A 24975-nucleotide genomic window follows, 5' to 3' on the forward strand; every position below is an offset into this window, starting at 1 on the left:
GGAAGTATTTCTCCACTTTACTACAATGCCTTTGGAAAATCTCTTTTGTGTTTGAACACGCACACATAGGCAGGAGAGACCAATACATCTCTGCCCTTCCACCTATGGGATCCATGCTTTAGCCCCTTCTTCAGCTCTCTGTGGCACCGTGGCTGGATGCAATGCCAAGCTCAGTGTTGTTTGCCTTGGGAAATCACCCTGAGTGTTTCACCTCCATTGGCTTTTCCTTTGATGCTTGCAAGTCAGCTGCCCAGGTCCTTCTGCTTGATGACACATGCTGCAGATGGTTCTCTCCTCACTCTCTCCCCCCCTTCTTCCCTTCCTCCCCATCTCTTTTGATTTCTCTTTGCATTCTGGTTGATGTGCATTAAGCAGGTCTAAGCATCCCTGAGGATATCCCTTTGGCTCAAGAAAGATCTTGCATGGTTTATCCATTCTACCAGTGCCGAAGCTTGTTTTCAAAGGACAACGCAAGCACTTAATGCCAGTAAAGGGCATCAGCTAGCGATTTCTGAATGTCTGGGGACAAGGCTTGGGATTATGCAGAGCTCTCTGCTGCATACCGCTGAATTACAGTGACCTCCCACGATTGACGACAGTGGGAGCACTGGGAAAATAACAGTGCCATAGAAATAGTGCACACAAGCACGCAAACAACACATGCAAAGCCAAGTATTTGTCCTTTCACGCTCACCCAAGGAGGGTTTCTCCTGCAGAAAGCGGACCTATCCTGACACTAAACTGGGATGAAGGGAAAGGGAAAATGCAGAGAGGAAGAGAGGCTGGCGGGCAGCAAGTTGGCTGGGAAATAACAACAGGCAAACCACCAGCACCATCATTTTAGCCCGATCCTGAACAGCGAACTCCACTCCTCTTTGTGATGTTTCCTAGGACACCAAATCTTCTTCCTTGCTGGTTTAATGTATTATTTTAACCAAGCATTAATGTGTGTGGCTGATAACTGCCACATTTCTCACTTCAATGGGAGAGGCAGTTTAGTCAGGACATTTCAATGTGTTTGTGCTTGGGACACAATGTCAGAGAAGAGCAGGAAATGACAATGAAATATGGAACAGAAATCCCCACTGTGCCCACCAAGGAGCTTGGAAATAAGCAGACCTAGTTCTTCACCAGCATCTCTAACATCAGGTATCCATCCACTGCGTGGAGAGGAGTTGCTGGCTTTAGCAAGCTTGTCCCACTTCGCAGACTGGGAAGTTCTGGTTCCTGAAGTTTCAGCTTTCTGGCCCCTGTGAGGAAAAGGAATGCCTAGAAAATACTGAAAATACTGGTAAAAAAACATGGGATGAGAAGATAGAGAGAACCCAGTAAGAGAACATGTATTAAAAGATTTTGTGTTCTTGAAAGCAGCTATATTTTATTTTGGAGGAGCTTGATGGTGGATTTCCTAAGAAAACGAGTGCTCATAAGCACACTAGGATGAATAAATTCTGAGCCTGTTGGTCCATTTGGTCCCGTCTAGGGGAAGGTGAGAAGATCAGAGATGCTGATGTTTCTATCAGCATGTGGAAGAGGAAGGAGGCAGTCCCTGAATGATCCCTCCATGAGGGACATTGCAAGGGGAAACCCCTATTAGACCTCAGAGAATCCACCTATGATAAAACCTCCAGCTTCTCCAGCTCCACAGGGAGCACTTGAGCTGGGTGTTGCTGTAAGGCATGTGGTTACCTCTCTACTCATTCCCTTGCTAGCACAGCCAGACAGAGATTAAACAGTCCTCGTCTTCCTTCTCCTGGTTGCCCATGGTCTTGACAGCAAGATGCTAGATCAGGCATCCAGGATCTCATCCTGACACTGCCAGTCTATAATGTCAGATATGTCACTTCAGCCTCTTTTCACCTCTGCATCAGATGACCTCACCTCAGGAGCAAAGCCTGGTGAGATGTAAGCCATCAGGTCAGCCTGCCCTGGACTTGGTGTCCCTCTGGTCCTTGTGGCTGCACAGCTGGCACAGTCCAGGCTGCCTGGGGGAAGAAGCCACCTCGCAGCTGCCACAAGATTAGAAAACAGTCTCTCTCCATCCTCCTTCCCTCCATGCCCTGGGGAATTTCCATTTTTGCTTTCTCTCTGGATTACATTCAAAACCTCATGCCACACAGAACAACAACAAAGAGGCAAACTGGTGGCAGGGAATTGTATTTGGGGGAGAAAGGAGACATCCCCATCCTCTGTTCTCCATGAAGTCATAAAGTTGAGTTGTTAGGAAAGGAGGTAACTTCTGAGGACCCCCAAGATACCCACATGGGATTTTTATCTCTTGTTATATGCTCAGTCAGGCGAGAATTTATATATACTGTTCTCCCTGGAAAAAAAGGGGGCTGTCTGCATATCAGGGGCATCTACAGTTCCCCATAGCATTTTTGCATGAGAAATCATAGAATCATGGAATGGTTTGGGTTGTAAGAGACCTTAAAGCTCATCCAGTTCCAACTCCCCTGCCATGGTCAGGGACACCTCCCACCAGATCAGGCTGCTCAAGGCCCCATCCAACCTGGCCCTGAACACTTCCAGGGAGGTATCATCCACAGCTTCCCTGGGGAAAGAAGAAGAAGGTCTTTGGTGTAGCTGCATGAGATGGTGCTTTTGCACTCTTGTGTAAATTTGCATATTTTGAGTTTTCCTTGAAAAAAGGAAATAACTTGGCTTAGGGGTGCAGATACACCACCGAGTCAAGTCATTTTGTAGGTCTTGTACTACTAGAAGTTGAAATGCTTCTCCTTAGCATTTCCTCTTCTCTGTAGCAGACATGTGCAAGCTCCTGGTCCTGCTGCCGAGCTCTGAGCAGCCAACCTGTGATGGACAGATTCAGGGCAAAGTATTTGTCGTGCTGTCATAGTCTGACAGGTGACTCTCTAGGGATCAGGCTGAGAAGTTAAAATGTCCCAGCCAACAGCATGCTGCTCTAGGCAAAGCCAGAAACAAATATTCCTCTTAGACTAATTAGGCTGAGGCTATGTGTTGGGAAAGTCATTGCATGTCCAGATTCTGCTGGCTGGATCAGAGGTCTGGAGAGGTTGCCCCTAGAGGATTGTAGTCAGAGGGCACTGTCACCCCTAAGCTGGGTGACCACACTGTCTTTGTTAGTCAAAAACCCAACCTCCAGACTAGAAATGTCCATGAAAATGTGCTCCTGTCTGAAGAACTCTGATTCCCACCAGCTCTGGTTGTCCCAGAACTTTGTGTGTGTCAGGGAGGTTGCCTCAGGATGATCAGTTCAACCAGGCTCTTGCTATCTCCACCCTCCTTGCCCTGGGAAGATGTTGATGGTGGTGATATTCCCTGGACTCTGGCCTAGACCGTGATATATGTGAAAAAGGCATTTTCTGCAACAACATTTGCTTTCGAGATGATATTATTTCCTCTCTCTAATTGAAACAGTTACAAGTAGAGATGTCCACTGGACGTTGTCTGCTGCAAGATGCTCTGGACTTTTCTTTGTGGAGATCCACCACAATTCAACCTCTGTAAAAGCTTTTAAAGCACTCAGGTCCTGAAATCTCTCCTGATCTAGACCCAAGTGTGGGCTCCAACCTTGGAGAGGACAGCTGTACGGCCAGCCTATAGGGCTGACTGTGCTTGGGCTTTATCTTGGTGGGTTTGATTTGGCACAGGCTAAACCACTTCCTGGCCATGGTTAGCAATTAGTATGGATTTAGCAGAGGGGATTCAGTGACTGTAAAGTATTTGCAGTGAAAAAAAAGCTGCTACTGCAATGTTTAACTGCAAAAACGGAAATTATAGAGAAATGAGGAAGCGCCTCAGAATGAAGCAGCTGAACACAAGGATGAAATGTTTGCAGATAGAGTGGAAGTGGACTGAGCATGCAAATGCAAAGCACTGATTCCAAAATACTGTGAACAGGTTCCCCAGGGCAGGCAGAGCTAAACAGCAGGGTGAAAAATATCATTAGAAGAAAGAAAATCTCCTGCAGAAGGTCCATGCCATGTCCAAAGGGGAAGGGCATGGAAGAGGTCATGAACGCAGCAAGATGAATGCAAAAACCCACTTGAGAGTGCACGGAAGGTTTTGGGGAACAACTTGCTAAAAGCTGAAAAATTAGTTAATAGGAAACAAAGCCCACGGTGAAGAGCTTCATAGTGTTGAATAAAATTCATTGTGATGAATTGCGTGGTAGAAAGTAGATTCTTGCACCTCCTGTAAGCTGTCCCTGTCCTGGTCTCCCACCAGGAGATGGGCTGAAGCTGTAACGAGCCACAAGGTGGGGATGAAGATCTCCCCCAGTAATTATTCAGTTCCTCATGGTTTTAAGACCTGTCCAGATGCAGATTGTCATCACCAAGAAATGGAGGATGGGGATGAAAGCTGCTATGGCTCCATTACACACCTGGTGTTCTACCTAGAGGAGGCAGGCTGATGCATGGAGGTTATGAAAGTACAAAAGTTTCCAAGGCAGGGACATTTTTCAGACATTATTGAGCACATTAACCCCACCTCCATCTCACAAAATCCTGCAGCTGCAAAAGCAGAGTGTGATTCAGAGCAGCTATCACATTGCTCATTCCTTACCCTGTCCCTTTCCCAGTGGTCTCTGCCACTCCTGGGGCACTGGGACTTATGTAAATATATATATATGACACAACACTTTTTTTTTTTTTTTAAATATATATAACACGTTTCGCAACACATTTAAAAAGCGGTGCTGCTGTAACCAGGATATCTTCAGATACCTGTAGGAAATCCCCTGCAGGGAGGACATCTCCAATGACAGCCTGAGAAATACAAAAGAAGCCCTGTTCGGTGGTATTAAACCATGTTGTTAAACCTAAGATTACCTGGGGTCAGTTTGCATCGTGCAGGGTAAACATTTGCTCTCACTGGAAAAGGATTGCTTTATCTTATCCTGCTTTGGTGAATGCTTTATCTGCGGGGTATTAAAGCAACAAAGTCCTCCTCTCCCTCTTTTCCTACTAAATCAGGTTTCCCACAATCTTCTAACTGATTCCTCCTCCCACACAGGGTCAATGTCAAGCATGTGCCCATCAGTTTCACAATAATCCCATTAACTTGCAACCGGACAAAACCCACAAAGCCAGACTAAATAGTGAGGCTGGGGCAGGAGGCATTTTTTGACTGAGTGGTTGAACCAAAATTTGTGAGGAAAACACGATCCCAGTCAAAGGGAGGTCAAAATGAATGGTTTCTGTTGGAGTTTTTTAACTCTTGCCTATTTTGGTTTTCTTACTTAAAAACAAACAAACAAAAAATCCAAACAAAAAAACACCAGTATTTTTTTGTTAAAAAGTGTCTTTTTAAAGTGAAAAGTCAAGTGCTTTAAATTAGAAAACGGGAAAGGGGAATAATTCCATGCCTCCCAAACAAACCACTCCATTTTGGATGGGAAAAAAAAAAAATAAAACATATGACATGCTCTGGGAGTTGAGTTATTCCCCCTAAAATATCTCCATCCTCAACTAGCATTGGTCTCTGAGCAGCAGGAAAACTCTTTGGGGGAAATCTTTTTCTCCAACAAACCCTGGCATGACTCAGCACCCTTGGACATCATTGGCCACATCCCTGCCTCTGAGCTGTGAGTGTCTAGATTAATCATTGCACCATCACTGTCATGGTTTGGACCCAGACTCCTCTAAAGCAGCTTTTACATGACCTGCCCACCAGCGGGTTGGATGTGGCCACCTGGGTTAGGGTGGTGAGGGAGTAACCCCTGTGGAATGTGTACCCAGAAGATGGATCCCAGATTGTCCCACAGACTAGCACAGAAGCAGCTGCATTTGCTTATTCTGGCACCATTGCTTATCCTGGGGCCACGTTTCATGTGGCATCTCTAGAGTGTCTTAAGAGGGTACTTGGGCTCCTGGAGGGACCATCTCTTCCTGTGGTTTCTCATGGCATTAGGTAGCAGGGTCTTGCACAGGTCATCGTCAACGTCTTTCACAGGGCATTAAATAACCCAAGCCAAGCATCTGATGGGCCAAAGTGGGGTGTAGGAGAGCCTCAAAACACCACGCAACCCCATAAACCAGATCCTTGAGGAGGAAACTCAAGGGGGTGAAGCTCTCTTCCTCCATCTACAGGCAACCAAAAGGAAGAACAGCTGGTACAAATTAATTATTACATCACGTTTTAACCCTGCTGCCTTCTGGAGATGCTTGAGGAGTTACCACAACTTGGGAGTCCTTTGCCAACTGAGATAAAAAAATTGGAAATATTTTGGAGATTAGGGGTATTTCGATGCTACAAGAGGGTGTTGTAAATTCCTGCTCTTCCTCCAAGCTTTGCGCTGTGGACAAGAGAGCCTCACCTCACCAGCCAGATGCTGAAACGCAGAGACGGGTTGCAACATCTGGGAAGCATTGCCTGGGAAGGGAAAATGAATTTCTAGGAAATCATCCCAGAAAGTCTGGATGAGGCTCAGGACAGAGGGGTGTTAATCACCAGCTAGGACTGCAGCCATGGGACACGGGTGTTCGCCACTGCCCACAGCCCTGCTGGATGTATCATCCACAGGGATGCCACTCAATCCAGGGCCACAGTCCTGGAAATTTCACCTCCCTCCCAGCACTGTTGTTGCTTCCCACCCCTGACACATCACCCCAGAAGCCAGCCACAGAGGGGTCCCTGAGCCCAGACCACCCAGCCAGGAGCCCACAGCTCGTTTGCCTAACGAAGAGCAGATGGGGAGGCATCAGCAGTGAGGCTGTTCCAGGGCTTTGTGATACTTCCTTAACAAACCCCTGTGGTTTCTCAGATGCCTTCCCTCAGCCCCAGCGTGCCAACGGGGTTCACAGCCGGCATTGGTGTGCAGATGAGTTTGGGAAAACTGACATTAGTGAAGCTGCAGTGACAGCAATGCCCACCCACCCGCTGCCCCCATTGGGTTATTTTTAAGTCTTAGCCCTGCAAGCTAATCCTGGGAGGGTGCTAGAGGGGTAAGACATGGGAGTATCAGCATTTTGCTGCACACAGGGACCTGACAGTGCTGCAGATGCTCTTTGGGGGCAGTTTGTGTCATTTAACAACTTCCAGCTGGCCGGCCAGGCTTTCTTGATACCCAGTGGAGATGAAAAGTAATTTCTGGGTCATGCACCTATGGATCCTTTGAGATGCAGCTCTTGTGCCTTAAGTCATATCCAGGATGCTCTGATTTTGGAGCTAATCCTGTTCTGAGTAGCGGCTTGGACCTAAGGCCTCAATGAATTCCTTTCCTGGATCATGTATGATCCTATCCTGATGGACTCTAAGGCAGCTACCTCAATGGAGATGCCACCAATGCAGGTGGGTCTACCAGAATAGGTCTCCTGGTTACCCATAGGGCTGATGGAGGGACAGCTGGTCTCCTGTGCCCTCCACCAATACTGGTAGGTCCTCTTGGGAGGGATACATTACCCTAGGGAGCTGGACCATGGGGAATGCATCCTCCCCTTGTGATCATGGGTCCTGTGCAGAAGGATGAGGGCATGAAGGAGGTTCTGAGGTGTCCAACAGCTCCCCAAAAGCCACAGCACAGAAGTTGAGGTTGGTGAATCCTCTGCTCAAGGAAGACTACAAGCTTGTCTAACCAAATGTGGCCACTCTCTGAGCACCTTCCCCTCCTTGCAGCCTTTCTACTTGGCCCTGCAAATTGCAGTGTGCAGTGACAGGATAATACCAAAGAGCCAGCTGCCCCTCAGGAGTTACAACCTGCTTTGCAATCCCATCCTGTGGTGCTCAGGCCCGTCTGTTTGTTTGAGACTAGATGAACTTGTTCAACAGGTTGTGAGGAACAGCCATCATGCTAGGGCATTGCACCAGCACACTATTTGCAAACAGGCTGCGCTGGCACCCATGTGGCATCTCATCCTGCTGCCAGGCTGCAAAATGCACTCAGTCAAGAAGCAGCAGCAGGAGAAGAACTGCACCCAGCTGGGAGTGGTGGAGCTGTTCACCTAACAAAGGTTTTAAGAGAGGCATTACATACTCTTGCATCCTAGCAGAGGAGGTTTGCAGACACTTGGCAGCACTTGGCTTGCATCTCACATCCCAGTGCTGGGCTCACAACTTCACTAATAGCATTGCAGAAGTGCTCAGGCACCTGAGATGACCGGTCCGGTAGTCTGACGGTGGATGAAGTCGTGCAGAGAGATTCACAGCCCAGGTGAATGCCTGACATCCTTCCAAAATCCTCTGCATTTCCAAATGCAGAGATGGTGGCAAATCTCCATTGTGAAGAACACATACCAAGGTCTTTCCCAACATTGGTCCCAAACAGCCTCCACCTTCATCCACGCACTTAGGGTCCTATCCCAATGGTGGCCAGCAGGTTTCCAACCAAAAAGGATGAAAGAATGTTAATAAGCATCAGGCCTCTATGCGGCAGATAGGGATGGTGCTGGAGCAGCAGGTGGATGGCTGGATGAAAGGCAGATGGTGACCAGGCTGTATCCTTGCCCTTAAAATCAAAGGTCATGGGAGGAGAGGTTGATTCCCCAACCATCTCACATGCTGCGGCTCTGCTTATGCAAGGGGAACTTCAAAGGGAATATGAAACTTCTCCATCCCCTGGAAAATCCCGTGGATGAAAACCGAGACCCTGGTTTTGAGAGGCTGTGCGTATCAGGGTAGACATCCCAGCATGGGAACAGAGAACACTGCTGGTACCCCAGATTCTCCTACCACTAATCTGGGCCTTGCTCCCATCCCTTGTTGTGGTTCCGGGATGTTTTTAGGCCATCATTAGGAGTCTTATGGAGGATCACACTTTGCAGTGAAGACCTCTTGGTCCACCTGGGGACCCCTTGCTCCGTGCTGCCACATCCCCTTGGCACCAGCAGAAGACTCTGCTGCAGCAGGGTTCGGCCTATCCAGCTAAATGATTTACCTATTAAAAATCAGTGAAAGATGATGGCTGCATATGGAGACCACAACCTTCCATGCATCTGCCACCATCTTCCAAGATCTCCCACTGGTCACTCCACAAGCTAGAACCTCCCATCTCTTTCTTTCCAAGTTCAAGGGTGGAAGCTTGGTGGTTTGAGATCATCTCAGGGCTCGCCCAGGATTCACATTGGGGGAACTAGAAACTCTGCAAATATTGGTATTAAATCCATGAAAGCTTTAAAATAAACTCCTCACAAAGCTGCGTGATTGGTGTGTTATTTCAAGCACCCATTGGTTTGGCTTCTTCCAAAGAAAATGCTGCTGTAGCCCATCCACTTTTGAGAATGTCTGCAATAATATTACTAGTCTGTGGGATTTAGGAATCTTTCCTCACTCATTATTGATGATGGGATGGACACCTTCCCAAGCCACCTTGGCATGTAGCACAGGGAAAGAAGGTGTGGATTTTCTGCCGTTTAATATAAAGCTGGTGAGGGCTCCTTTGGCCTTTTCTTCTTTAATGGCTATAAACGGAGAGGGGCAGATTTAGATTAGACATAAGGAGAAATTTTTCCTTATGATCACACCTGAGAGTGGTGAGGCACTGGAACAGGTTGCCCAGGGAAGCTGTGCATGTTCCATCCCTGGAGGTGTTCAAGGCCACAGTGGATGGGGCCTTTGGCAGCCTAATCTAGTGGGACGTGTCCCTGCCCATCACAGGGTGGTTGGAACTAGATGATCTTTAAGGTCCCTTCCAACCCGAACTATTCCATGACTCTATGATTCTTTGTATCACAGGCCATTATCTATGAAACTTAGAGCCGCTCAACAGTGCAGAGACTTTGTCCATCTAGATCAGAAATTACTCAGAGGCAGACAAACAGGCTTGTTCCTTAGAAAATCAAGACCCAGGGAGGAAAACCAGAATCAAAATTAAGCCCAGATTCAATATTTGAAAAAGAAGTGGATGTACGCAGTGGCTTACAGTAACAACATGGCTCACTGCCTGCCTCTACCAGATTAACAGTCTGTTTCCTAGAAAGGCATGACTGAGGAGGGAAAGCTCTGCATGTGGCTTCTGGGAAGGTCTAGCAGAAGTGTGCATCCCTCCAGCCCACGTGGCAATTTTGTTTGCTTGGCAGGACATCCTCAGTGGTCTTCTCTTCCTGCTTCCAGTGCTAAGAGATGTTTAGAAAAAGTGGTTTGGGGTTGTTTTTTTTATTTGTTTCTTTGAAGTAACTGCACAATCTCTGTGTTCTCTGTCAATGGGTATTATTCTTGCTTAATTCTCATTCGTGGGTTTGACTGACTCACATGAACTGCAGAGAAGGCAGGAAAAGCCTGGGTGAGATGCTGTAAAACACAGCAACTGAAGCTACTCACCTGTCAGCCCTTTGTCCACATGGCATTCACTCCAGGTGGGACTCCAAAACCTGGGCTGAAAATCAAGAAGTGAGGTTTAAAATAGTGAAATTTGGGATGACTAATTTAGCAGTTTTGGGGCTTGCAGCTATTTCTTTGGCTTTGTGCTCTTGAGACTTCATGTTTTGGCAACTATAAGGGATAGAAAGTTTTTTAGATGAGAAACTAAAGCTGAGCTTTCTCCCTTGGTGCAGTGGGCACTTACCATGTCTGCATCCTAAAGACGTTGCTGGCAGGTTAGGTGCAGCAAAACCACACAAAACTAATTTGAAGGCTGGAGAAACCAGCCTTGGGATGAGATCAAAGGAATTAATGGCTATAAATTGGAGAGGGGCAGATTTAGACTAGACATAAGGCGGAATTTCTTCACGATGAGAGTTGTGAGGCACTGGAACAGGTTGCCCAGGGAACTTGTGGATGCCCCGAACCTGAAAGTGTTCAAGGCCAGGTTGGATGGGCCTTGGGCAGCTTGCTCTAGTGGGAGGTGTCTTTGCCAATTGCATGGGGATTGGAACTAGATGATCTTTAAGGTCCCTTCCAACCCTAGCTATTCTATGATTCCATGATTCTATGAATTACAGCTGCTCAAGGTTGTACCAACCATCTGAAAGAACTTAATTCAAGAGATGTTAGATAGCGGTTGAGATTCACAGAGGAAGTTTCACTTGGCAGATGAACTCCAGGAACAGTGGACTCTTGTGGGACATCTTCTGCTTGGCCTGTATCTTTGCCAGACCTTTAAGGGGTAAATCAGAGATTTTGAGTCAGCCCATTGCAGTTGTAAAGGGGTGCTGTAAGGGTCTGCACTGCAATGCCCGTGGGTACACAATAAAGAACTGATGAACTCACTGGGAATAGAATAAAGGGAGGTCTGAAGACCTTCCCGGTGGCTTTTGAGGTCCACAGGTTTACTTTGACCACCTATAAGGAGCCATCCTGGGGTGTACTAGGATGGTCAAACCTGTCTGCACAGCAAATTTTCACTTCTGACAGACTAGTTGCTTCTCCGCATCTCCCTCTCTATGGAATGCAAGGATGTGGAACAAGTACAGGTGTTACTCAGCTTTCTGGAAAAGGGGAGATAGCAGCAAGATAAAGTGAAACCCTCCCCAATGAGCTCCTAGGTTTGGGGTTGCTCCAGCAGCTCTCTCCATCTCAGCTCTATCTCACCATGCCCAAAAGAACTGTCTCTTGGGACAACCAGCTCTTCCATGGACTCCTACAGGAGTTTAGATGCTGGAGATACCTACTGTGGAGCCCACATGTGGACAGATGTATCTGGACCTTGAAACGTGTCTATGCTATTCAACAACCCAGTTTCTACCCCCCATATCCCCTCTTCTTAATTACATCAGAGGAGATGGTAGAAAAGGGCTCATAGTAGATATAAATTTATTTACAATAAGAAATCTGAGGTGTCTGCATTTTACAAAAATAAAAATGTACAGTTGTTGTCACAAACCTCACTTTTTTAGTGTAAGTTAGTGCTTTTACAAACAAAATAAAATTCTACATATAAATTTCCAGTTGGTACCTCTCCATCCACTCTTCAACTGAACAGTGCCACTATGTTGCGTGGGATCAGGATAACAGACGGACCCCCTTGATGTGACTGGCAGTGTTGTCCAAGACAGTAGTTTGAAAGTGGCTGATGCTAGCTCCAAGAAAGGTGGGATCACCGAGCAGGACAGCAGGAGTGAACTTTGAGCATGTTTTTGTTGAATTATTCAGAGCACGTAACTTCGTGTCTGTGCTGCTTTTTGGCAAGTGTGGCAGACCAGGCAAGACCTGGCCTGGAGTAATATTTGTACCAGTTCAGCGCGTTGGTTGAATTAACTTCTAGTTATTTGTCTTGCTCTGCTGACATGCTGTGACCCTTCACAGCAAAGCTCCTTTCACAGGCACAAGGAAAGAAAGGTGCTGCCATAGTGCAAATCCTATCTTAACCCAAATCTATCCACGAACCACCCTACAAATGTCCTCTTTTTCTTAACCAATGGTGCTCAGACGTGAGACAGTCCCCTCTCTTGCCTCCTGTGGTTGGGACATTGTTGGTTGGGATGAAAGCTGTCCATGAGACCATGATTCTACCAACCTGGGACCACAAGAACCTCCCAGTTGCCCTCGGCCAAACTCTGCCAGTTAAACTTTTATCTCCCCTGAGCCACTTCATAAGAAGGAGGGATGGGAGAAAATAAGAAGAGGTCTGAGGAATTGGTCTAAACCAGGATCAAATATTTTTTCCTCATCCTAAAATAGAGCCAGGACTACTTTTACAAACTACGACTTGCCTAGTGTTGCAGCACAAGCAATTTTCATTTTTGGGGTCAGGAATCAGCATCCTTGTGGCAAAGCTGGGCAAGGAAACCATGGACCTGGGCTGTTGGCTTTCTAACCCAACAATTACAGAGAAAAGGATCAAGTGAACCTTGTGAAGTATTTTGTGGCTATTTTCTCCAGTTTACTTTCAACTGTCCTGGCTGAGGGGGAATGCAAAGCCAGATCCAGATGGGACTGGAGTTAAGCTTAGCATCACTTTTATTGGTATGGTTCCTAAATCCAGGGTTTAACAGTGCCAAATTTCCCAGAGAAGGTCCACACTGTCAGTAAGGAATATACTGACTGCCTTCAGTGGACCACTGGAATTATTTAGATTATGAGGAGACCAGGCAGCAACACCCGGGCAGCATTTTGGGTCACAGCAAGCTGTTAAAGGTTGCAGAGGGCTGTCACCTCTGAGCAGCAATAAGGATGTGGCAGCACTCAGCCAAGGGGATGAGCAACAGTCTTTGCTTCTTTGCTGGAAATATGAGTCAGTATGGAGGCTAAAAACAAGACATGAAAAGCTCACCCTAAATTTTAATAAGCTGGAGATGATTATTAAAGTCAGCTATTGAAAGAAAGCTACAGGTTCCTAAAAGCTTTTCAAGGGTGAATGTTGCTCTTGGGAAGCACCAATGGGTCTTTTGGAAGATGCTGACCCCACTGCAGAATCCTAAAGGGAACCTGCTTTATGGTACCAGTAAAATCCAGTGGGGTGGTGCCAGTACATGTTAGTGGGATGAAAGGTCCACCAGCACCCTTCTTAAGGAGAAGCCAGCCCTTGGACTGGAGCTAAGGGTCCTCTCCTGGCTCTGTCAGCAGATGCTGGGATTTGAAGCTGGGACAACATTTCTTCAGGGATGCAGAGCTGTGGTAGACCCCCTCCCACTGTGGGTGGTGTTTGCACCTGACATTTTCATTAACTTGTTTAGCAGAACCACAGCTGACTCTTCTCATCAAGCAAAAGCCTCTTCTCCCTTGCCAAGGCAGAGAGAAACTACATTTCTGTTAGGGAACCCAGAGAAAGGCAAATGAAATTTCTTCACGGGGACCTTCTGCACACAAGAAAATTATCTAAGACATTCAGGATGTGGGGTTTTTTTAGCAGATTTGCCACCATGATAGAGGTCACCGAGCCTCACGGGTGGAGAGATGCCATTCAGCGTTGAACAGAGAGGCAGGCTTGGATGAACAGGCAGAGATCCAGGGCATGTGTATATAAGCACTGCAGCACTCTCATGAGAAAATTTGTTTTGAGATGGTGACAGGGAAGGAGCACATTTAACACAGACCATGATGAAGTGGGTGTAAACCAAAGCACCACAAACACCAAAAGCCTCGGGCCCCATAGCATCCTGACCTCCCTTCACATCTGGGGTAAACTCTTTTATGGTGGAGACAGTGCTGGCTGCGCAAGAGCAGAACTAGGATTTCACATCCTTGGATAATGTGTCTGTGTCATTGCTGGCTCCCAGGTGACTGCTGGGCACAATGCCCAGAGCCATTTCATTCTGAGTCTTCCATGGCATTTTGCTGCCCGCAAACTTCATAAATCGTTGTCCTGCTAAGAAATACAAAATAGGATCCAAGCAGCTGTTCGTGCTAGCTAGGGGACGAGTCACCTTATAGGCTAAATTGATAGCATTAAGAGTCTGACAGCTCAAGTCCCAGCTCCGGAAGGAGTAGTACAAGGTACGAGTGACATGGAAAGGAAGAAAACAAACGATGAAGACCATCAAGACAATGATTATCATCTTGACCGACTTCTTTTTGGATCGGGACAGCCGGGACATCCCTCGTGTGGGCTGCAGCAGCCTTCGGGCCATTAGGCAGTAGCAAATGATGATGATGAGGAAAGGGATGCAGAAAAGCAGCACCAGCATCACTGAACTGTAAATGACAAACTGGCCAAAGAGGTCCTTGCTGGATGTGTCATGGCAGGTGATGGTGTCACGTTTCACACTGGTGGTGACAAAGAAGAGCACGGGTGACTGGCACACAACGGTCACCACCCACACAATGACTGACACCCTCCGGGCATAGCGAACATGTCCCCACTGCAGCGACTTCAGTGGGAAGCAGATGCCCAGGAATCGATGGATGCTGATGCAGAGGAGGAAAAGGATGCTGCAGTAGAGGTTGGTGTAAAATAAGAAGCGCACTATCTTACACAAGCCCACACTGAAGGGCCAGTTGTCCCCCATGGCATAATAATACACCAGGAGGGGGAGGGAGACCACATAGAGTGTGTCGGACACGGCCAGGTTGAACATGTATGTGGTGGAGGCATTCCAGGTCTTGATCCTGAAGATGAAGAGGTAGAGGGCCAGCAGGTTAAGAAAGAGCCCCACCACACACACAATGCCATAGGAGATGGGCAGCAGGACATACTTGAAGTCCTCATCAAATATGCACTTGTAGGTGTTGTCTTCTGCGCCATCTGGGTCCACAGAACTGTTGATGACTCTGGTCCAGGCTGGAGGAGTTGTTAGGTTTGCCATCACACTGGGGGAAAGCAAAGAGGCTGTAAGGACATGGCAAGGAGTACCTGGAAGAAATAAGGTTAAATGAAAAAAACCCAGTGCCACAATACTGTGACACATTGTGTGGTCCGTGCTATCATTATTACCATATACTGTTACTATATCCTTCCTTTCTCCCCCATTAAGGTCACCATCAATGCCTGGCTGTGTTTATCCAAAAGCTACTTACAAGCACAGCTCGCTATCCCAGTGCGGGTGACAATGACCCAAGAGGTGGCGGTGTGTGCCTCCTGCCAGCACACCGCATACTTAAGAAGACCATGGTCTCACTGCACTGAGTGTTGACACAACTGGGGTAGTCCCTAGAACGGAGGAATCACAGTCAAGCAGATAAAGGGAGTTTTATTTATCCTCATTTTGCATCTGGAGCACAGAGGAGGAACTACGCTGTTTCAAAGTCACCAACAAATTCCAGGCCACACTTGGGAGCCTGACTTAGATTTTCTGCAGCGCAGCTCAGTGTCCCAGTCCACTGTTCCCACTAGATTCATGCAGAAATTTGGTCTCAGGCAGAAAGGGCAAGAAAAGGGAATTGTGCTCTTCAGAAAGCAATCCTCATCACTGGCAGGGCCCTGATTTCAGAGGTCCTCAGCTCCTTCTGACAGAGAAAACATCACCACAACATCTGGAGGCCCCTGTAATCAAACCTTGCCAAAGGAAGCTCCACCACCGGGGCTCTGCCTGGGCTGGTTGTTGACAATGATGATGGGTTTCCAATGGGCCAAGTGCTGAGCTGATGGTGGCCACCTTGCTGGTCCTTGAGGCCTGCTCCTGCACCATCACCACCAGAAAGTCTGCCCATGCCTATGCAAAGCTGGTTTATGCATGGGAATGACCATTTCAGACAAGAAAAATGGACTCAAAAGAGTCTCTGCAGACACACAGAGTCTGGCACTGTCTGTGTCAGGAGGGACAAGGGCTCTTTTGTGCATCGGGGGCAGCCCACGACCCAGCTGACACATGATCACTCAGCAAGGCCATCAGCCAGGAATCAGATTAAATTGCATTTCCCTCCCTTCCCATAACACAAGCTGGTTTGATCTCACTACTGTACCCTGTTATGGAGAGCCCCTGGAAATGGGTGACGGAGAGATGAATCCAGCACAGGATCTTAGAGACCAGGAGCTACTGCAAGAGAAAAGGTTTAAGTTGATGCCCTTTGAATGAGTATGTGGGATGTGCCCTGACCTAAATCTCACCATTATTTTAGGTGGAAAATAGCAATAACAGCCTTCTCAGTTAAATGGTTCAGCTCTAGCCTGGTACTACTATCCTGCAGGATGGCATGAGCATGCACTTTCTTGCAAACAAGCACCATTTTGACCCAGAGCTATCCTGCACCTTCCTCCAATTCAGATCCTGCAGAGGAGGTAATGAGGGTTTCCTAGAAGCTGCCAACCTGGATGACCTCTCATCAAAGTGAAGCACTATGGCATTAAAAAATACCTTAACGACTCATGGCGTATAGAAAAGATGTGAAGTGATGCCTCTAGCCCATCACATAGGGTTAGTCCAGTCGTTGCTCCAGTGACAAGATCAAACAACACAATGTGGCATGGACATGATCCCTGATGATGTTCCCCCCATTTTGCTGCTTTTCTCCTTGGAGCTGACTGCAAGCAGTGCTGGCTGAGGCTCGTGATTCTGCAGGCAGAAACCACATACACACTCACGCCCCCACTAATTTGCAACATCTGCAAAAAAACAAATATAACTTTGGGAACCACTCTGTGATGAACAGATCTTGCTCTGTCCTGGCCCCAGGGTTTTGATTTTCCTGTGTGTGGTTCAGCTTTGGTCTCTTCACACTTCATTCTGCTTCCCTCAAGACCTCAGCAACGGAGTTGTCCCTACAGATGGAGAGGGCTGACAGTGACAGGGCAGATGGGAAACCACTTTCCAGCTGTTCTTCTCCTCAACTTCTTCCTTCCCTCTGAGCTTTGCAGTGGCCAATGACACAGAGATAGCTTGCAGACCTGGTAGCTGGTTAAATGGGTCAGCTAGGCCACCATGACCAAGAAAAGCCACACAAGATGCCCTAAAAGGCACAGGGAAGTGTTACAGAGCTCCAGAGACTTCAGCCTTGCAAGTGGTTTCTCCATGCCTTTACATCTCCATCCCCTCTGGCCCCTAAAGACAACCTGTCACTCAGCTCTGAAGCACTGATGGGGGGCAACATCACCCCATCTTCCAGCCCACCTCCCCACAGGCTCCTATGACCCCTGCTAGAAAACCCAAAAAGGTGTTTGAAATGCATCCATAAGCCAAGGTGGGGAATTTCCTCCAGCATTCAGGGCAACGTGGGCGGCTCCAGGCCATGCTGCTGCCACAGATATGCCAAGACCCACATCTCCTTATTCAGGAAAAGGAGCAAACAGGGCTCTCTAGCTGACTTGATGGGGTAATCACAGAGTCAAAGCTCTGCTCACAAGGCAGCCTTGTCCTTGCCGTCATGCTCTCCCCTCCTTTCCTTCTGGAGATGCAAAAGCCTTTCTTTTTTTCAGTTTGTTTTTTTTTCCCCTACTTTTGCTCAGAATGCCTGGGACAAAACTTGCTGTGTCCGTTGAGGTCATGGCTGCAGTCCACCCCCCACCCCCAGCCCTGTTGCATCCGCAGCAAGTGAACTGGAGAGGAGACAGACAGCCAAAGCTTCTGAAGGCACAAAAGCTGGCAGCTGCTCTTTCCTCTGCCTACAGGCCGGATGGCATGAATGCCAGATCTTACACTGATGCATCAAGTCCCCAGCAGGGACAGGGGAAGGGAGAAAGCAAGTGATCCCTGAGGCTGCCAAGCAAGATAAATACTTCTACAACTACCAAAAGCAAAATCCAACACAATGCTTCAGTGAGGAACCCCTGCATTTGCTTCATCCGCTCTCCAAGCCCTTCCAGGGATCATGGCAGAAGGCTTTTCCTCTTGCCTTGAATACAACTGACTATGCACAGCTATTTAGGTGCCACCCTCCAGCCACTCACGCTCAGCAAGGGCATCACTCTGGGCACCACGACAGTTTTGGATGAACTTGGCTGCAACAGCTGAACCATCTCTCTCTTCGCAGTGTGGCCTTGGACATGTGTATCCCATGGGACACACTTCTCCAGAAAATAGGTACCGTTAGCTGTAGCAGATGAAGACGGCATGGGAGAGGAGCCCTGCGACAAGAGGGGCCCAGGCAGATTTTGGCATCGCAATCTCAGCAGCCACGTGCCCTCAAATATATATATACCCACAAGCATGTGCATGTGACGCCAACATCCCAAAACGCTCCTGTAACAGTATCTATCGTGGTCAGGCAAAGGATATTTAGATGAGTCAATATGAGGAAGGAGGAGGCTGTCATTGGAGAAGGTCACAGGCAGCCGAGGGATGGGAAGCACTCAGGGGCAACACAGGACACCATGAGCTGAACTCTGAATCACCACGTATCACAGAATCATAGAATTGTTTGGTTGGAAAAGACTTTTGAGATCATTGAGTCCAACTGTACCTGTCCGCTGCTAAACCACATCCCTGAGCACCTCAAAGGGCAAAGAGTAAAGGGCTTTAATCATGGCTTGTGCTCTATTTTTCAGCATTACTGGTGCCCCAGAAGCCACTATCTGTCCTGTGGTGTTTTGTGCTTGGGAACCTGCCAGGAGAAGCAAAGTAATGAAAGGAAACAAAGCACAACCAAATCATGGCTGCAATGAATAAGTTTTCTCCGGGGGATGTGGTGTGTGTGACGAGGACCTTTGCAAATAATTAATGGGGATTAATTTACCAGCAGGACCTCACAGATACAGCCCTTCATTCTGCTGGTGTGAAGCCCTGAGAAATCAAACTTGTACGGTGTGGATGCAGCCCTCATTGTTTTATGTAGGAGGCTGAAATCACAATCCATTTACTGCATCTTCCCCACCAACCCCTTTGTCACAGACAGAAGGAGAATGCGGGTGTTTTCCCTGCCCTAATTTATAGGCATTTAGTAGACTCATCAAAATCCTTGCTCTGCATAAAGAACTATTTGAGATGCTAGGAAGCAAATGACCTGGCATCGTTTTTCTCTCCTTTGGGACTGTGGTGAAGTCCTCTGCAACCAAAAGCAAACAGACAGGGTGTTCGGATGCTACTAAGCCTGTCTGGTTGGGAGACGTGAGATGGGGCCAGGCTGAAATTTGAGCCTGGCCACACTGCCTGGTTTTAATCTGCCCTTTCTATTTGGCTCCTTTCTGCTGCAGTGACTTTCAGCACCTTTCTCCTCTGGGCTGGCTCCCACCAGTGTGGGCTGAGGACAACCTCAGCTGTCCCAGTCTCACCATCCACATCACTCCCTGGCACTTCTCTACAACGATCCCAAGGCAAATTACCTCCAAGTAATATTTCAAATATCCCAAACCCCAAGCTTTAAAACACCTTAAGGGGTTTTACGCATCTCCTTGCCTGTAACTCCTGGCAATGTCCTTCTTTTATCCCCCATGGTTCTGATCTACTCCCTCCTCTATTCCAAAAACAGCCAGAAACCCTCATTCCTCCCAAATTAAGCTTGAAAAGAATAGGCGTTTCTCTTCTTTTCCCAAAAAAAAGCACCTCAGAAGGTATTGGGCAGCTCTGCTCCAGCTGGCAGAAATGAAGCTGCTCCACTGAAGCAGTCCTGTGCCTCAGTTTCTCCTCCTGCTCCCTGACTGAGAAGCAGCAGAGTTGAATTTATTTTGTCCATGAAAAGTATTTTTAAGAGAAAGTTTCAGTTTCCTAGAGGGTTTTCCAGTAACTTGACACAAGCTAGAAAGGGGAGAGCGAGTTTGGATAAAAGATATAACAACTTATAAAGGACTGTATGACTTTCGATGTAGGTCAGATAAAATGTTTTGCTTTGAGCAAAACGACTTCTTCTAGGAATTTCTGGTTTCCCCCAAGAAACTCCCCAAATTCCTCCCTGAATCAATCCCACTTCAAGCCTCTGCTTCCCAGGTGGTATCAAAACCTCCTGCCTTTCTCCACACCATGGGAAGTCAATCCGGATTAACCACAGCTGTGGCTTTAGAGTGAGTTAGATAAAAGCATTACACTCGTTGATGTTAGTGCTCATGCATAATTAAAGCCGCCTATGTTCGGTTGAACCTGACTCGATTCCCAGCACAGCAGGCCTCTAGGGACAAATCCTGCTGGAAGCAAGTATCACCCTGGCCAATGTTTAATCCCTTCACCAACATTTCCCTTCCTGCTACAGCAAAAGTGATGCTCCTTGTGAGTTTTTTTCCCCCTGCACCCTTACACCACTCACCCTTTGGGAGACCCTGCCATGTCCCACGGGGCTGAGGGAGGCTCCTATTGGAGCCCCCAAGCTTTGATTAGTATTTATCAGAGGGGAAAATTGGGCACTCACATCCTTTAGGATTCCTGGGGATAGAAAGGACCCCTGTGATGGCTTTCATACCAGGAATGTGACTTTGGTTCTGCCCTCCAAGATTTTTCCAGTGCTCACTGGAGGAAGTGATCATCACACCAGAAGAGTGTGGGACCAGTTTCTGGTTCATCACCTGCTTTTGGTAATTCTGTTTACACTACAGTCCCCATATCTGGGACATTTCCATGGAGACCTAACAGGCTCCTGCCCAAAACAAGGGAGTCACCCATCAACACCACAATCCCCCGGCAAAACCAAATGCACTCTGCCTGTCTGGGAGATAACCAGCATCCAACATCAGGGATAATGCAATTATCGGGCTTGGCCACAACACAAGCAGTTACTGCAAAGCCAAAGCACCACCAAACCCCAGAAAACTCCATGCAAGGTGGACTTTGCTGAGTAATTTGCTCTTCCATAAGGAGTATCCCATGGAAGCAAAACGATCTTTGCTTTATGGATCAATTCCCATTAAGAGTTTAATGTGGGATGTTCAGCATTAATGAGGAACGATGGCATGGCCGGCAGCACGCTTCACTGCCAGCAAACTATTCATGGCTTTGGCTTTATGTCAATAACCAGAGATAAAAATCACACTGAGAAGAGAAAGGGGAAAGCCAATCAGTGCTAGGACAGTCAAAAATACTTTTGGGGGGGTTTATAATCCACTAAGACCCGGGATACAGCCATGCTCCAGGGCTTGGCAGTATACTTAGGGGTCTCCTCTTTTAGTCTGGAGCTCCTTAGCCCATCAGCCACCAAGGCTGAAGGCCAAAGTTCCCTTTTCTCTGGTACATATGAGAAAGAGGAATTCAGGGCACAAGCTCGGCGGTAAAAGAGGCCCAACTCTGGCAGCCGCAAGCCTTCTGGTGAGGGGATTGTCCTCCACCGCTGGCAGCTCCTAGGGACCAGGGTTTGCTGGTCCCAGTCTTGTGCACAGGAAGACACTGAGTTGTCAGATGGGTTTTGCAATAAGTCGATAAGAAAACTGGAGCAGAACGGGAAACAAGATGTTTCACCCTCAAAGTTGCTCCTGCAGTGATGGCACCCAGTGCCCAGGAAGAAGTTTTGGGGGTTAGGTGCTATTTAGGTCTCCTTTTAAGGAGTCAAATGGTTTGAAACCAGAGTCTTACCAATTTCAGTGCAAATTAAAACACCCTCAAATAAACTACACAGGAACCTCAGCATGCAAAGAGGTGGAAAAACACAAGCTGGAGTAAAGCATGGAGACAGCTCTGTCATTTACCAGAGGGGTGTACAGGAAACTCCTGATAAACAGCCAGTGAATTCCTACCAGGAAGAGAGAAACTGAACGGCAAAAGAGATTGTTGGGAATTAATGTGTAAGCAATAAAATAACTCAGGCAAATAGGAAGCCAGGTGGCTTTCTTGAGTGCCCAGCTTGAACCATTCACACCAGCACCAGCCCATGCCAATGGCTCACTGCCTGACACTGGTCCGACCACCTCATCTTTGGGTCATCCTGGGGGCACAAAAGCCTCTGTGTGATATGTGGGGTGTGAGCTACCCCCACACCAAGGAGGACAACTGGGGTTCAGCTCTGCCTTTGCGGTGCCCCACTCCCTGCTTTGGGTGCACAGGGACCCTGTGTCACTCATGTCACCCACCCAGCAGCAAGCAACACTTGTGTGTGTGTATACGGGTGCGTGCATGTGTTCCCCCACCCCCAACCTGTGTGGATGTGTGTGTGTGCGCACAGGGATGTGTGTGTGTGTGTCCCCATCCCACCTGTGTACGTCTGTGTGTGCGCACAGGGGTGCGCATGTATGTGTGTGGGCACAGCGATGTGTGTGTGTCCCCACCTCTGTGTGTGTCTGTGTGCACAAAGCAATGCGTGTGTGTTTCCCAACCCCTGTGCATGTGTGTGTGTGCGCACGGGGGGGCGGAGTGTCCCAACCCCTGTGCGTGTGCACACAGAGGGAGGGGGTGTCCCAAACCCTGTGCGTGTGTGTGCATGCACACGGGGATACGTGTGTGTGTGTCCCAACCCCTGTGCATGTGTGTGTGCGCGCACGGGAGGGCAGAGTGTCCCAACCCCTGTGCATGTGTGTGCGTGCGCACAGGGATGCGTGTGTGTGTGTCCCAACCCCTGTGCATGTGTGTGCGTGCGCACAGGGATGCGTGTGTCTCAACCTATGAGTGTGTGCGTGTGCACAGCGATGCACGTCCCCCACGCCCGTGTGTGTGTGCGCACAGCGTTGCGCGTGTCCCACCCACCCGTGTGCACGTCTGTGTGCACAGCAAAGCATGTGTGTCCTCCAACCCGTGTGCGTGCGTGTGTTCGCAATGCTGCGTGTGTGTGCACCCCGTGTACACGCGTGTGCGCGCCCAGCCACGCGTGCGTGTGTCCCAACTCGTGCGCGCGTGTGTGTGTGTGTGCACACAGGGGTGTGTGCGTGTCCCCCCCGTCTCACCGGGCTGTGCCGAGCCGCGGGCTCCGCGCCGATCGCTGCGCTCAGGCGGGCGGCGGGGGCAGCGCCATGCCCGAGGCTCGCTCCTGCCCGGGGCTCGCTCCAGCCGCTCCTCCAGCCCCGTGTGAGCCGGGACGGGGCCGGACGTGGGGCTGCACCGCCCTCCCCGGGGCAGGACCGGGGCAGGACCGCCCCCCCCCCCCGGGGCTGGGAGCGCTGTGGCCGATGGGGTCGTAGAGTCGTAGAATCACTGGGGCGGAAAAGACGTCTTGGATCGTGAAGTCCAACCATTCCTATCTGCCACTAAACCATGTCCCTGAGCACCTCGTCTGCCCATCTCTTAAATACCTCCAGGAATGGCGACTCCACCACCTCCCTGGGCAGCCTCTGCCAGTGCTCCATCACCCTTTCTGTGAAAAATTTTTTCCTGATGTCCAGCCTGAACCTCCCCCGGTGCAGCTTGAGGCCATTCCCCCTTGTCCTGTTCCCTGACACTTGGGAGAAGAGACCAGCACCCGCCTCTTAATACTCCTTCCAGGTAGAGAGCAACAAGGTCTCCCCTCAGCCTCCTCTTCTCAAGGCTAAACAACCCCAGTTCCCTCAGTTGCTCCTTGTTCTCCAGCCCCTTCACCAGCTTCGTTGCCCTTCTCTGGAGACACTCCAGAGCCCCAACATCCTTCTTGTAGTGAGGGGCCCAGAACTGAACACAGGATTCAAGGGGCGGTCTCTGATAGACAGGATGGGAGCCCCACTGCGGGAATGGGGTCATGGATGGGATCAGGGCTGGGTTCCAGGACAGACACCAGCACCCCTCCCGAGACTGAGACCCGAGCACAACAACCCTGTGCAGCTACAGACCAGGGGAAGAGTGGCTACAAAGCTGCCTGGAGGAGAAGGACCTGGGGGTGTTGATTGACAGTGACTGAACGTGAGCCAGCAGTGTGCCCAGGTGGCCAAGAAGGCCAATGGCATCTTGGCTTGTATCAGAAACGGTTTGGCCAGCAGGTCCAGGGAGGTGATTCTGCCCCCATACTCGGCACTGGGGAGATTGCCCCTGGGAGCCATATGCCAGTGAAACTCTTCTTCCTTGGCAATGCAGGTAAACCCTTGGGAAAGGGGATGCCACACCTCTTGCATCCCGATGTTGGTAATTCCTATCCAGAGAAGATATTGCTGGAGCCAGGAGGATATGGAGGAAGTTTTGCTTGAATTTTGCTCAGTGCTCTGAACTGCTGTGGGCTGCGTTCAGCCACAAATGGGGGTCCAGCTCCTGCAGAGGTTAGCAGATGTGACGAAATCCCTCTGCTCGGATGCAAAACCTCTACAGAAACATAAAGGCAAACTGGACCATATTGTGTAACATAAGTCCTTCAAGAGTCCTATGTTTCTAGGAAAAAATGTTGAGTTTGGGTGCTACAGATGTGATCTGGGAAATGGTATCCCCCCAAGTCCCCCTGACACCCTGTGGAGATGCTCTGGGGTCTGTTTCCATTCAGCCCTGGCCTCCCACGAAGCAGCAGAAAGCTTTGGAGGACCACCACTGTCTTTGCAGCCTGCCCTAAATTCCTAGGAAATAATATATTTAAATAATAATATTGAGTTTGGGTGTTGTGGGTGTGAACTGCAGGGGTTGTGTCCCCCATATCACCCCAATTCCCTATGGAGATACTCTGAGATCTGTCCCTACTGACACCTAGCACAACACAGCCTCCCAAGAAGCTGCAGGAAGCTATGGAGGACCACCACCATCTTCATAGCCGGTCCTCTCCCTGCAGGTGATAGATGCCCAACTGCAGCAGTGGCCAGGTTCAACACTATCTCCCCAGTGGGACTGACCCACCTGGTCCGATAAACTTCCAGATCTCGGGGTGAGGGGGTAGAAGCCTGGAGGGTTTCTGTACAGGTTGAGGCCAGAGAACAAGCCCCACTAAATAATATGCAGGTGGCTCAGTTGTTTTCCACTGCTGTGAGCGCAGAGGGAGCCCTAGCACTCCCCTGTGTACTGTCCATCTGTGTCT

General features: G+C 48.8%; 1 protein-coding gene across 6 annotated transcripts; it reads right to left on the reverse strand.

The window, feature by feature from the left end:
• Positions 1–11659: 11659 nt before the first annotated feature.
• Positions 11660–23115, reverse strand: P2RY2 (purinergic receptor P2Y2). Of its 6 annotated transcripts, none has more exons than XM_054080612.1 (4): positions 22961–23110; positions 16198–16271; positions 15313–15445; positions 11660–15105 (listed from the first exon to the last, which is right to left on the reverse strand). In XM_054080612.1, the coding sequence occupies exon 4, from the start codon at positions 15099–15101 to the stop codon at positions 14025–14027; it is 1077 nt and encodes a 358-aa protein (XP_053936587.1). In that variant the 5' UTR covers positions 15102–15105; positions 15313–15445; positions 16198–16271; positions 22961–23110; the 3' UTR covers positions 11660–14024. The 6 variants fall into 6 exon arrangements, with proteins under 6 accessions (XP_053936587.1, XP_053936609.1, XP_053936580.1 ...); XM_054080634.1 differs by having other exon boundaries at positions 16198–16268; positions 22961–23091; XM_054080605.1 differs by lacking the exon at positions 15313–15445.
• Between the last annotated feature and the right edge of the window lie 1860 nt (positions 23116–24975).

This window comes from Cuculus canorus, chromosome 1 (assembly GCF_017976375.1).
Source record: "Cuculus canorus isolate bCucCan1 chromosome 1, bCucCan1.pri, whole genome shotgun sequence".
Lineage (NCBI taxonomy): Eukaryota > Metazoa > Chordata > Aves > Cuculiformes > Cuculidae > Cuculus > Cuculus canorus.

What these genes read in the sequence shown, in the direction of transcription:
- P2RY2 (XM_054080597.1), bottom strand. Translation starts at nt 15,101, where the DNA reads ATGGCAAACCTAACAACTCCTCCAGCCTGGACCAGAGTCATCAACAGT.